The 15,206-nt window shown below is 39.2% G+C and overlaps 1 protein-coding gene across 1 annotated transcript; it reads right to left on the bottom strand.

Moving 5' to 3' along the window:
- Nucleotides 1–8,041: 8,041 nt before the first annotated feature.
- Nucleotides 8,042–10,521, bottom strand: lpar6a (lysophosphatidic acid receptor 6a). Its single transcript, XM_082501915.1, has one exon. The coding sequence runs from the start codon at nucleotides 9,701–9,703 to the stop codon at nucleotides 8,648–8,650; it is 1,056 nt and encodes a 351-aa protein (XP_082358041.1). The 5' UTR covers nucleotides 9,704–10,521; the 3' UTR covers nucleotides 8,042–8,647.
- Nucleotides 10,522–15,206: the final 4,685 nt, after the last annotated feature.

Raw genomic sequence — 15,206 nt, 5'->3', positions numbered from 1 at the left:
AATGGTCCAAAATAAACACAAATATATATGCTACCTAAAAATATATAACACTTTTTTATTCTAAGTGCTTTTTATCTAACATTCATACTCCAACAGATGCATCAGAGAGCAACTTGGTGTTAGTATCTTGCCTAGGGATATTTGGCATGCAAACTGAAGCAGCCGAGGATCAAACCACCAACCTCCCAGTTTGTAGATGACATGCTCTACTTCCTGAGCGAAAGCTGACCATGTCCATCCATTTATGGATCACCACAGTGTGCCCATCTTCCGATGACTGCTTCCAGCACAGTCCGTGTCACAAAGCTCAGACCAACTGGTTTGTTGAAGGCAAAAGAGGGGCCGACCCATTATGAGCAAGGTGTCCCTAATACTCACATATTTGCATGTTGCATGTTGCAATCATACATAATGTTTATTATGTGGCTGTTGTTTTGTGCACTGGTCTTCCTTGACAAAAAAGAACAACACTTCTGATATTGCGGAAACAGCACTGTTGAAAAAACACTGTCGAAACAACACCTTCAACAACGCTCTTTTTTTCCACCTCACTGACCTTAACGTGACACTTATGTTTTTGCATACTCTACATCTCTTGAATGAAGCAGCATGTATCACCCACTGCTTAGCCTATATCATGTGACTAACCGAATTGTGAAGATGATTCATTGTGAACACCCACAGTGAAGAGGGCCTCAGACCTATATGTTTGACACTGAATTCGATGAATGAGAAAAATACAAACATTTCTTCAGGCATGAAAAACAACTGATTCCCATAGATTCTCATACACTACTGGACTTTAAAAAATGAATATTATACAAATTACTGACACAACTAAGATACTCTCATTAATCATAGTGATAGAATCACTGTGATCAACAATGGATTTGAATCATATTTGTGTTTTCTTCATAGTTAAGTCTGCAGTTCACAGGGATAGCTTAAAAGGGGAAAAAACTGAGCAGTAATTGCAGCATCATCAGCAAGATTGCAGCCTCTGGTATTTAGTGTTTTTGTTCATTTCATGAACTGCAAAGACACAAATCATACTGATTCAAATATCTTGTCCCAACAGTTCACAAGTCTTTTCATGAAACATTAATAAAGCTTGAAGTTGAATCTGAAGTCAGAATGATTTCCATATAATGCTAGCTGGTGGTGACATACACAGTTTTAGCTAAAACATCTTAAGCTTAGCTTAAGAATGTGCATTCATCTGACTATAGGTAACAATTTTCATTTACCTTTAAATAAGCTTTGGGTTGGCTTTCACATAAAAGTTTTGTTAGCTAAGAAAAACTAAAGTTGGTTTAATGTGTCAAACAGATCCATTCAAGTATGAAAGCACTTCGTGTGAAGTGAAACATTCGTTGCTTTGATTGTGTCAATGTGTGTTATGTAAGTTTAGAATAGTGCAATCTCCTGCACAAATTGGTAAAGAAAGACAGTTAATGGCTAAGCTCTTTTATCAGTCATGTAACTTTGGTGACACATTGCTTGAGTAGTGTTTGCATCAGAGCAAATGTTTTACAATAAGAATGTACTGTTCTGTGTGAGGATTTGCTTAAAAATAGTGGTTGAGATGCATAACAAGAATGCTTCAATGTTTCAGGTTTTCTTGTGTATTTCTTCAGTCTCCACCCATTTCCATAGACAATTTACTTTATTCAAATGATATAAGCCAGCAATGAAGAAGCTAAAGAAAAACTCAGACTAGGCTACTCGTGCAGTGGAAATGTACAACAAGCAGAAATGATCGTGTGCATTATGATGCTTCAGGTCACTATTGTGACCGCTGGAATTATTTTCGTCTCATCTGTCTTTTAGCTTAGGTTAATTGTGTCTCATGTTTCTGAAGCAATGACGATAACCTCAGCAAGATCAATGAGCCTAATTTTCACAATCTGAAGTCAGAATATCTGTTGTCTCCGCAAGATCGCAGCTAAAAAGGGTGTGGAAGCTGTATTTTAAGCTTTCCATGCTAAATTCGATGAGGAACTTTAAATGTTTTTGTATGACAAATGAATCATTGCTAAAAATAATAATAATAATAAAATAAAAAAATAACTCCAACACTAAACAACAATAAACAATAAACCTAACAGGATTTTACTAAGAACTGTAGCAATTCTTAGTAATTAAATTTAGCAATTCAGTTCAGCTAAATGTGGAATTGAATAGTGATTTTCTGTGGCTCCAGCACACTAAATTCTGCTGAGGAAGAGAGGGAAGGTATTGTGTGCTCTGAGAGGCTCTGGGGAAATTCCTTATGTGGAACACGGTGACCTCAAAGCTGACCTGTCAGTGTCAGCTTTTATGTGTGGATGTACTGGGGAATGAGCTACAGGGATGTGTTTCGAGAATGCCTACTGAGGTATTTGCAGGGCTATTGATAATAGCAGTGTCATGTGCGTAATGGAACTAAGGTGTAAAAGTTCATGGTGGATTTCAGGTCAGTATAACTTTTGCAGATCATCTCCTTTTTGCAGCTCTGTTTAGAATTTTGAGTCCTCTCATGGACTGAACCACATAACAAAATTGGTATGGCCCAGATCTGGCCCACACAATGTGCTTACTAAAGGCCCACATACTGCAAAGAATGTGGGCCCTTTAGTGGCCCAGATCTGGTTTGCCAGAGGTGGCCCACACATGGGCCAGCACAAGGACAGTTGCAGACACACTGGTGGTCCTGTACTGGCCCATGTGTGGACTACCTCTGGCAAACCAGATCTGGGCCACCAAAGGGCCGTCATTCTTTGCGGTATGTGGGCCATGTGTAAGTTGTGTGCAGCCACGGGCCAGTTGCAGACACACTGGTGGCCCTGTGCTGGCCCAGAACAGTTTCAGCTCTGGAACCAGATGTCAGCCTAGTTTGTACCTTAATCAAGTCATGTAATAACAACATGTGCCGGAACATAATAGTGCAAAATAAACATGACGAAACTCTGTTCAGACAGTGAATGGCTGAATTCTTATATAGCGCTTTTTTACTCTCCCGGATTACTCAAAGTGCTCTATATAACATGCCATATTCACCCAATCACACACTTTCTCTAAACTGAGTGCTTCCTAACTACATTCATACACATTCACACTCTTGACATGCAGACTGGAGCAGCATTTGAAACGTTGGCTACCATATCATTATAGTATTGCAACATGGCATTTGAGTCTTCTAACTAAAATAAGAAAATAGGAACATAAATAGTGCCATCATTGTCAGACCTGGCCCACGTCTGGTTGACATACACCCTGCCATGACACCAGTCAGTCAGCAGTGCCAGCTTGATGCCGGATTCAGGCCAGACCTGTTTTCTATGAGCCTGGGCAACATACACCAAACCACAAACAATTTATTTTTTAAAAAGCTCACAGATATTAGGACATTCACACCAGTGATGAGCACATGCAATCTTCTTACCACAGCTGTTAGTGTATAGCAGGGCTCTCAATTTCACAAACTTGTGAAAAAAAAAGTAACCATATGCTTCTTAAAAAAATGTTCCAAACTAAATAAACCTGTTACTACAAAAAGCTAAATAAACTAATATATGTTCAATCTATAGAATGTACTATGAAATTCAATAATGTGCTGATAAGTATACATACAGAAGATTAAAGGAAATGAAAGATGCACATGATGAACAAATGACATCACCCACAGGTTTGTGGGCTGTTTTTTTTTTTTTTTTAACTTAGACTTCCAGTTTTGCAATGAGAGTACAGTGTGCCAAGTTTGCAAGCTGATTAGTAAGTTGCATCCATAGAATACATGGATGCATGGCACAGATGTGCTCCAGATACCTGCTAATTAGTGCCAGTAACTCTAATGAATTAGCTGAGGTGAAGCCTAGCAGACAGCTAAATACCTAGTTAGCGTGCACCTGTCGCTTAGCAGGCCACCTGAATAATGAAAATTTGTTTTATGTCTGCTCTAAATTTGGGCATATGTGCAGTCACTCATTTTGGAGCCTTCCTCAAATAGTAGGCTGAGGAACTAAAGTTTCTTGTATGTGATTGCTTGCTTTATTCGTGAACCGCAGAGGTTGCTTCACTTCACTGACAGAATTTAAAAGGACAGAGCTACTATTATTTTTTAAAATTGTAATGCTTTAGGAAAACTTTGCTTTTTCTAACAGAAAATTATAGTTTGCAACAGTTAAAAAAAAGGATTCAATAACGACATGAAATCATTTTGAATGTCTTTAAGTGCACATTATTATTTGCTATATGGGCACTTTAAAAGTACATACAGTCTTGTGTGTGGCATGGCCCAGTGACCTTTACTTTCTCCCACAAGATAGTCAGTTGCAACAGTAAGCAGTTTCCTTTGGTTAGAAGCTGTAGGTGGGGATTAATGCCTTTACACTGACTGATCAGACATTGCCCGTGCCCCCAGAAGTCACCAGGGGAAGGTCTTCCAGCAAAGGAAACCCAAACTTATCCCATCAAGCAGAACACACCCAGTGTTAATGTCTTGTTTATCGTTCTCAAAGACACTGTAACACCATGTTAGATCAGGCTTAAGACACAAAGGCTGAAAATTGAATGTTTTGTTACAGCTTACATGTATGTGCACTTATTGCATGGGAAAGGGACAAACTTTACTGAGCTTTAGAGGCAGTAGGGTGTGTCCAAGATATTAATCTGTCAGCCCAAACTATGAAATACTTGATTGTCACCAACCAGTCTAAGCAAGTGATTTAATGTTTACAGGAATTTCCAGGTGATTTTGCAAGGATTTGTCAGAATGTTAACCCTTCCCAAAAATGTCTCTTGTCCTGCTGGGACTTGCTTCTGGTCTTACAGGAAATTGAACTGTGGCTTCATTTCTAATGTATTTCAACATTTTTTAAGGGACCATCACACTTCCACCAGCATCTTCCCACACATAGAAACAAAAAAGTAAAGAAATGTAGTAACAGAATTTGCTAACCCTTTCGTATTCTCCCAAAACTCCTGGCATGGTTTTCCCAGTTTGAGCAATAGAGTTTTGTTGTCCATGAATCATCTTGCATCAGGGTTCCTGCCACCTGTACTAATGCAAAACAAGCTGCAACAGGCTGTATTCATTCCTAGAGGTAGACTCATGCAGTCATTAAAGACAAGAACAGTGATGTGACTTGTGCACATGCTTTCAGTTAAATCCAGTCGAATTGTCTCTATTTAATTTCCTGCCTTCATTCCTGAAATATACGGGAGACCAGAATGAACTTTCCTCCCCTAATGAGCCAAATGCTATTTGTGCTGCATGTTTTGCTAGACACCATGGTACCCTGACGAAGGGAGTGTTTTATCAACATGCTGGTCATGCTTTGTTTCATTCCCAAGACGTTACTGCCAAGACATTATTCAACCAAAAGCTGATTTGGACACAGAACTCCTCCAAGGGTTGATAACGCCTGTTTATAGTCCAAGGTGACAAGAGAGTGAAGGAAGATAATTTCTGTCTGGTTATTTAGCCTGCTTGCCTGCCTCCCTGCACACACTGTACTCATTCCACATTTGGTTATTAGTTAAGTGCTGCTTCTGATTTTAGATAAGTGAGTGAAGTTCTTGTGTAGTTATGAGTAACATTCTTTTTTTCAAACCACATCCTGGCAACTCATTAGCTAAAACTTTGCTTTTATTACCATCTCCTTCCCAGGCAGGAAAAATGCCTTGAAGACAAGTAGCCTGGTGCCCACCCCACCTTCTCTTATAATGATGATAATGCCAATTTTCCAAGAAAAAAAGCAAACCAAGATGAGTTTGAAAATATAAAATATGATATATATGGTATATGAGGCTGATTCAGAGAGAATTGTGGGAAACTGGAGTAGATACAACAGGCAGTGTCCATATCACGACAGCGACTTCCTTTTTAAATGTTTCCTGTAAGACATGCAGGGGGGAAAACGGCTGATGATCCTCAACAGAGACCCTCTTTCCTCACATCCATTTAGTCACTGTCATGTGACAACTTCACCCAAATCTCACTACAACCCCACCCAAAAAGCACACACACACACACATACACACAGTGAAGCCTCTGTAGGTGTCTGAGCAGAAATGACTCTCAAAACAGACTGAGAGAACATCAACACAGCCCCTTCAGAGGATTATTTTAAAAACAGTTGGATTTCTCACATGGGAACATGAACCTAAAGCTAAAGTGTAGATCCAGACTCGTTTTTGTCTCTACTAAGACTTGCAGTTTGACATTAACTGTAATGACCCTGATGCAGGCAGTACAACAGCCCAAACATTGTTGCTGTTTTGTATGACCTTGGACGATACCACTAGTCCTAAATTACTTGTTTACATTATGGTATCTCTACTTTATGGTAAATGTGAAAACTTGTCAAACTTTCTTTGCACGTTACAGTCTAAGACTCAGTGGTACTGCTATTGATGCATTATCTTTGCATCAATGGCATAAGAAACTCACAGGTCACACTGCAGTATGCTTTGATGAATGCTCCCATGCAAAATTACCAGAGCAATCCTGAACAGTTTGTGTTGACAAGCAGTGCCGTGTCTGTGTTTTCTCATCCTGCAGCCTGCTGGGAAGGAGAGGTCAAGCTGATTAGATAACTGCTGTGGAGAGGATCCTGCTGGGATCATGTGAGGGGTTTAATCCCTGACACAGTGACTTTGCACCGGCGTTTGACTTTTTTTCTTATACACAACCCATGAGATTAAGCAGCATACTTAGAAATTTTCAATAAAATGGCAAGTTGCACCAGTCACTGATACAGAAAGACAAAGGTGTGAAGCAATGTGCAAAATGTATGCTTATAAAAATATGAGACGTTTAAATCAGGTTTAAATATGTGACTTCCTGTATGGCTTCCTACATCACTGTTCTATCTGTGCTGACCTTTGCTTCGTCTATCAAGTGCTGTGAAAACCTGATGGTTAGAGTGCATTAGCTAATTACACAACCTTATACAGTCACGCACAGTGACAGATCCATAACGTGCCGTTGTGGTTTTTTGACTGTTACAATGTTGCTCAGTAAGCATGTGGTCAAGTGTTCATGATGACGGCCTTCTGCGTAGATACTTGTTTGTCTTCATAACATCCCAGGTTTTTAATCCTGGCCTTGACTCAGTCACATGGCCTCAAAAGCGGAGATGGGGTATGGGGCGTATAAATAAAGTGCAGTCGACTGACCTTCGAATTCAGGCTATGTCAATAAAGTTAGGGGGCTGTGTGCTGGCTGTTCTCACATGCTGTGCGTGCTCCTCGCTCATGTCTTATCATCGGTGCAGTTGCTCACAGCAAGAGTGAGCATGTGTGAAAAATATTTCACAGGCTTTGTATTTACACAAATGTGTGAGCGATTATTTGTTATGCTGCCTGGCTGGTAGAAATGTAATCTCATGTTGAACAAAGACATCCTGATTCACTGTACAAATTGCACGATTCTGTGGCAGACCTCTGGGTTGTATTATAGTCACTTTGTGCCCTTGTAGATGAGGAAAATAAAATGTTCCAAGATGATAAAATGTAATCTCTATTTAACTTTAAAAAAGCCTAAATGGCAATCGTTGAACCCCTGTTGATCCTCTTACAGTGTTTAAACATTGATCATTTTGGCACACACAAGCTTTGATGTTCTTAATGCTTCTGAATACAACATTTCCTTGTATTTCTTTTACAAGTTGTTTGGTGACAAATTTTAAGAGTATGTTTTTGTCAGTTAGCAACAAAAACACTTCTTCTTTTTACCGATCTCCAAAAGACTTTCTGCTTCCACAATTGTACAACCTCTTTGCGTGCAAGACTAATCCTCGAAACATTTTTAGCAACAAGAGGTTTTGCTCTGTTTTGCTTGGTGCAGGATGCTACAACAGTTTTTAACTTTTTAGTCACCACTGGAACTGGAACTGGAAGTCCGATGTCACGACAGTTAAATGCAAATAAGCGTGTAATGTGCCAGTAACATATTTGTATATTCCGGAGCTGCCACGTTTAACAATACAAACCACAGAAATTTTAGCATTAAGAGCATGTTGTTGATTCAAATGACAAAAAGTTTCAGATGCAATCATTTGTTTTAGGTATTACATAACTTTTATTCATTGCTGTGGCATGAGTGCAGCATGAGGAACTCAGTCAGTGCATTTAAGGTCATTAAAGACATCGAGTCCAAACATGAAATACCAGCCAAACACAACAGGGCGCTTATGTGATCTATCTGTACATTTAAAGAAAAAAAAAAGCCCTGCACATTTATAGCTTGATATACCTTTATGTTAATTAAATAGATAACAGTCTAAAGTTAGCACCACAACTTACCACGGAAATGTACAAACGCACAAGCATATGAAGCAGTCAGTTTCATAACTGTCCTGCTGTTCAGTGATCACTTTCCCTTAAACGTCATAGACGACTTTAATTGTGCTTTACATAATTACATTTCACTCCACAGGAAATGAAAATTAGAAAGTAGTAACATTAAAACCACAGTTGTGAAAAAGTTCATATGTTAATACTGCAAAACAGAGGCTGTGAAGACCAGATCCGGACATTTGCCCTGAGACTAAAACAGATAAAGCGCTCAACGAAACAAAAAAACAACAAAAAATCAGATCTGTCTTTTTTTTTAATGGATGGATGAGTTTTATCTTTTACCCTGGACGTAGCGACCCCATTTTCACACTGAAGACTCACCGTGAAAGACTTTAGCTTTTAGATGACTTAGACTACACTGCAGATTGGTGGTGGATTCTGAGTGCAGAGCCTCAGAGAACTTGCTGTCATATTTACAAGTGGTCTGAGACTTCCTCTTGAAGCTATTCTGAATGGTCTCTGAGGTGAAGTAATAAACAATGGGATCAAAGCAGCAGTTGGATACAGCAATGCAGAGGGCTACTGGATAGATGGTTCGAACCACCGACTCCTCATAACAGCCTCCTAAAATTTTAGTACGGACTAGAGCATAGAAAACCAGGTTTACATTGTAGGGGATGAAACAAAAACAGAAAATAGTAAGGTGCACGATTATCATACGCAGGATCTTTTTCTTGTTCATGTTCCCACCACGGCTGATAGTTTGGGGACGGCGCAGAGTCTGTAACACCATGATGGAGCAAAATACGTTGAGTAGCAAGGGGATGAGGAAGCCTACTGTCTCTATGAAAATCACCACTTTAGAGAGGGATGATTTCCACTGCTTGGATGAGAAATTCTCAAAGCAGTAAGTGGCATTTCCTTTTTCATTTGAGGTGGTATCCAACAAGAATCCTGTGGGGATACTGCCTGAAAGCACCAGCACCCATACACCAACACATACTATTTTAGCATTGCGCTTGGTCCTGAGCGTCCTTGAGCGAAAGGGGTGCACAATGGCCAAAAACCTGTCCACGCTAATGCAGGTGAGGAAGAGAATACTGCCATACATGTTGGTGTAGAAAAGTGACACAGACAATTTACAGAGAATCCCTCCAAAAGGCCAGTTCTGGTTGATGAAATAGAAGACCCGTAGCGGCAGGGTGAAGACAAACAGAAGGTCAGACAATACCAAGTTTATCATGTAGGTTGTGGTCTCATTCCTCATTTTCAGAGAGCAGGAGAATATATAGATGGCCACAACGTTGGTGATAAGTCCAACAACAAATACAATGCTGAAGACCGTACTGTATAGTGGATATTTGAACCCATCATTCTTGATGCATGAGTTGGATATTGAAGAGTTGTTGTACATTATCATTATCAGTTTTAAGATTGCAGGGATGGGAAGTGTTTGTTATGCAATAGCTCTTCAGGGAAAGGTATTTCCAGCACGATCAACTGACCATGAATGAATTATGAAGAAGAGAACAGTTCAGTACTGAGAGATGCTCAATCCATTAGAGCAACTTTTTTTTTTTTGTTCAACACGGCGGTGCATATTGCTGCATGTTTCCCTCCCTTTTCTGGATGTTATTTCGGGGGTTACCTCAGTTGAAAAGACCCCTCCCAGAGGACAGAGATCCAGGCTGGAGTGTCTTCCCCTCCCCCTGCCCTGTCTCTCGGCCAGACAGCACCCCACAAGTTAGAGGGTTAGCTTTACTTACTCAGATAAATCAGTCACATGAATGTGCCACCTTTTTGCTCTCAAGGTCCCAAATAATCACGAGCTGCTCAATCCACAAAGAGAGAAATGGGAAATCCACATTCAGGTCCATTAGAGAAGTGACCTCATGGCAGGATTCTTGTTCTTTGTCAAAACCCAGCCTTGTGGTTTTGTTCTTCTCAGCTCCGAATCAGTGAAGTCGTCATAAGCTTTCCATCTCCCACATGGTCATGACCACAAATGACCATGGTTCTTTCCAAGCAGAGCTCTCAGCGTGACAATTCAATGTGTTTTTGTCTTCTGTCTGCCCTCAGTTTCTCTTTCCTTTCCCTTCTTTGTTTTACTAACCTAGTTGCTCAACCAGTATCTCTCTCACTCCTCTTCATACAGCCTCGGGGTCTTTTGCTCACCACTCATCACACCACTCAGGCTCGACTACTCCTTTGTACCCGGCAGTTTTTTGCAGTTTGGGTAGAAGAGAGAGAAGCTGTAGTAACTCCTCCCACTGCCTCTGGTCCTCCTACTCCTTTGTCTGCTTTTACAGTCAACCACATAAACAGAAGTGCATTGAGAGGAAACTTAATTTAAAAAATGAACTCATAGTTACTCTAAAATACTGTCACAGAATTTGAAACACAGATCACTGAAATACATTTAAAAGAAAAGGTTCAAGTTTTTCTCTTGACCCGTTTTTCAGTAAAATGTTAAGCTTGTAATTGCTGAATATTTGTTTTTGTAAAAGCACATAAAAATTTTCATCTATTGAGACAAGAAAAATAGGTAAAATATTTGCTTTCTACAAATGGGTTACATGTTTGGATAATAAAATATGTCACGCTGTACAACATAGGCTACAACATGTCTACAGCTAAAAATACTGCACTTCACCTCCTCTCATCACTACCTACTTTGAAATTGAGTTGGGATGTTGGAAACACTTTTTTTTTTAGCTTAATAAGAGCTATTACTTTTGTTATTGTAACACTTTACTGCTAATATACTTTTTCATTTTAAAAAGGCTTGATTTTATTATTTTTCCCCTCATTAGTTAAGCTGTTAATAACAGCAGGAGGCCAAAAGTGCCTGAGAAGTTCTCTGAAACCCCACAGGGTCTCCACTCATCTGACAGAAAGTATGGGAAAATTCAGCTGTCTTCTTCTTGTTTGTGACGACCTGTGTGGGCAGCTAAAGCTTCTGCTGAAGAACCGATTTTTATTTTCAAAAGGACATTAGTAATGAGGACGAACAGAAAGCTCTCCTTCTGTTCAGCAGGTTTTTTTTCTCCTGCCCCTGTCACTCCATGGACACAACCTTCTCTTCTTGGGGCATTCTGGCTATCCTTTTGCAGTAACTCTCTCCTTGGCAGTCAGTAAAAAACATTGGGGTATGTGTTGTGAATGAAGTAGCTTAGTACGGGGGAATGTGCAGTTTAGAACTGTTCTCAGGCAACTTAACCCTTGTATGGTGTTCGGGTCTGTGAGACCCGTGTTCAGTTTTTTTCAAAAGAAAAATTAAACAATTAATTATTTTTTCACGTGTAAATGTGTTGTGTCTTTCCACTCACTCCACTTGATTATAACTGATTTATTTATAACATTTTATATAAAAGAAAAACGAGAAGCACATTAATTCATAAATGTGATCTAACAAAGGTAAAGGGAAAAAATTAACCATGTTTGCTGTTCATATGTCTTGTAATTGGGATGAAGTAAACATCTGTTGAGTAATTTAACATAAAATTGTTTGATAGTGTTAATTTGGAAAGCCAAAACTCTAGCGGGTCCACCAGACCCATGAACACTGGCTGAGTAACAAAAATACGAACACCACACAAGGGTTAAAAGAGTTCTCAGCCCCTTGATCAGGCCTGTGGTGAGCAAATGCTATAAACCCTTTGAGTCTATTTGTGTTGGCTTCTACTGTGTCAAATAGGAAACTGAGTACCTGGTTAGTTTTCCTGCCAGTAAACAAATGCTTGTCTGTGAGATCAAGCAACTGTTTTTCTGCCAGATGTACTCTTTGTAATTCAAAACACTCAGGCAAAGATAAGATAACCTACTTCGCTCGTTACTGTTACCATAACATTTTCCTGATATTACTGACAAAAACATGACCCAGAACCCAAAGATGGTTAATTTAGACTTGAGAGCTACCAAAAATAGTCCAACAAGAGGTTGTTTTATGGCTCAGCGTGCGTCTCTTTGTCAGCCTACCACAAAGCAAACATGATCAAGGCTAGCATGCAATGTGCGAGAAAATAGAAAAACCTGTACTATTGTCTTTCCCTCTCAAAGTTGTTCCATGGAGCACATAAAAACAAGCTCTTCACATGCAAGTATGTGGTCACTAAACAAAAACATGCGCCTGAAATCCCTGGACTGTTAAATTTCTCACAATGCCAGGAAATTGTCTGGCACCCCCAAGGCCAAGTCTTCAAATAAAAGCAGTTTTATGACACGTGTTGTTGTTGTATAATGTGGTCAGGAGTAGCAATGACAACCACATGTTGTAAAAAAAAAAAAAAAAAAAAATTAAATACCACTTGAATTTATTTTTTAACTGTCTATCACATCACGTCACAAGCCTAAAGTCTGTGTGAATCAAAAGATAGAGACTAGGGCTCACTTCAGTGACGTTTAAATATCATTAAATTGCTGTATCATTTTAGAATACATTGAAAACAATGATCCAAATCAGAAAGCCTGGCCACGTTTTAATTCAAAGTCTTTAAAAAATATCTAAAATAACACATTTTGTAAGCCACAAAACTTTGTTTCTGAGTTCCTCAAGATGAAAAGAGAGCAATCCAAAAGAAAATAATGTCTAATGTCTCAGCAAGAGCGCATTCTGATGAGTGGCTAGTCTGAGAGTGAAACGGCTTTCATCTAATTGTGTTCCACTCTCTCTCTGGAAACAGGGACTTTACAAACGCTGTGATGCCATCTACAAGTACGTTAAACCACAGCAGAACTGCAGTGGATATACACAAACCACTGACGCATCCCAGCACAACAAACCTGAACAAGTACACAATCATTCTGTCACATTAAAAACATATTTTTTGAAACTGTTTTAAAACCTTTTTTTCAAGACAAATGTCTTATCAGGCTAAGTGGATGATCAAAGCACGCCCAGAAAGAAGTTTCCCCAGTGCCTGCATGATGTAAGTGAAATATATGGTAATTACAACTTCATTATCATAATCGTCATCTTTTTGGGAAATTTTTTTCTTCCTACGTATGCTGAACCATGCCAGCTTTGATATTAGAATACACAGTTTGCAGTAGGTCTGTGGCAGAATGAAGGGCAGCATGCTCCCCCACGCAGCCTTATCAGCTAAAGCTTTCGTCTACTTTGTAAAACAAATACTTCCCACCCACCAACCTCTGCCCTCACTGAAACTTAGTGGCCTGTACTGTACTGAAAAAATAAAGTCATTGTAACCCATGTCTTTTTTTTAAAGTTAGCAGTCTTTCTAGTGCTAAATTTATAATCTCAAACCGTCAAGCTTTATACATATGCAATATGCAGCAGAATATGAAGTGACAGTGAACAACTTGCATATAAAAGCGTTTGAGGCTTGATTGTTTATCAACCAACCTACAGCTCTTCATTAACCGCTACATGCTGAATCCAGCACAGTGTCACATGCAATCACTGTATGTCCTAAATTTAACTAAACAGTGTTGCATGCAAGAAAACTGCAAGTACGAGTATTAAAGAGATTCAAAAACCAGTATTACTGGGGTCTTGACATTGTATGAACTAAGTAACACTCTCAGCAGTGCACAGAGATTTTATTTGCCATTTTCAATTTTCTGTGTTTTTATTCATTTGCAAACCTCATAGCCATCTCCCATTACTGGGAGGAAGCTGATAAAACCACAGCGTTTAATTTGGCTCATGGTTAAAAAACCCCCAACTCTATTGCAAGCTTGAATAGAACAAGCTATTTTGCATGGCTGAATAGGTATGCAGAGTGGTGTTTGGGTTGTTTCTAGGGCAAAGGCCTGCCTGCATTTCTTTCTTTCTTTTTAAAAACAGGTTTCCCAGATGCTAAGTCACGAGACTTATCAGAAAGTGCTAGCATTCTGCTGCAGCAAGGATTTGATGTACACAAAGTGTGTAATTTTACAACTGTGATGTAAACAAAGTGGGTAGATGAACCAACCACACAAACTGATATTGAAAAAAAGCCCTGTGACAAGTTAAAGAGCTCTATCAAACCAACAGCTTATTCCACTTACAAAATACATCACTGGAGAGACTGCTTTATTTTTTAGCCCCAAGTAGACTATAAGAGGAAAAGTAAACAAACTGTAGATTACCCTTTACTTTGAACTACTGAAAGTAAGTAGTGGAAATGATATTAAGTGCAGGCATCTACTAAGGGACAATTTTGAGGTCCTTCACTTTTTGCTTTTATATAAATCTTTTCTTTCTTCGCTTCATTCCATGTGGTATTCATCTAATCAGAGGGTCATATCATGCCAAAATAATTCAGAAATTAAAATGGCATTTAGCCTCAGTAAAGGAGGATTTGTACATGGCACAGGGCCAGTTACTGTTAGCTGTTGCACGTCCTTCCTCATTCTGTGCAAAACCACGTTGAGTAATTGTACATGATGTACAAGTCCTTTGGAAGGTGTAAAGTTAATTCAACACAAATACACACACATGAAAAAAGAAAAGTACCTTTTAGTAATTCCACAACTTAAATGTCATGGATGGAACCTATTAGATATTGGAATTTCCATGAGTGGTTTGGCAGCAGGATCGTGACGCAAAATAATCGTCATACTGACAATCACAGTGATCTTCAAAGCCGTGCGGAAATAAATTGAACATCATTTGTTCTGTGGCCACCAGGTGGGATAAAGTAACTGAACTGGAATCTCTGCCTTTCATCATAACATGTCCTCAAACACATTTTCTGTCGGGTAGAGTTGTGTCAAGATAAAAAAAAAATCAACAAATTCTATTAAACTTGATTCTGCCAACTTGTCTAGCATCTTAATTTTGACCACATCCTGTTATTCTGTGGAAGGTATATGAAATCTCACTTGATGATATGGTACTAAAGACATACCTTCAGGAAACACGCAGGCACATGTGACGTTAGACTCTCTCTTGCAGGAAGAAGTGAAAATGAGCCTGT

This window comes from Aulonocara stuartgranti (genome assembly GCF_965226115.1).
Source record: "Aulonocara stuartgranti genome assembly, chromosome: 14".
NCBI classification, from domain to species: Eukaryota; Metazoa; Chordata; class Actinopteri; order Cichliformes; family Cichlidae; genus Aulonocara; species Aulonocara stuartgranti.
This window is presented reverse-complemented; position numbering and strand designations above follow the sequence as displayed.

Coding starts and splice junctions, on each gene's coding strand:
- lpar6a (XM_082501915.1), bottom strand. CDS start 9,703: ATGATAATGTACAACAACTCTTCAATATCCAACTCATGCATCAAGAAT.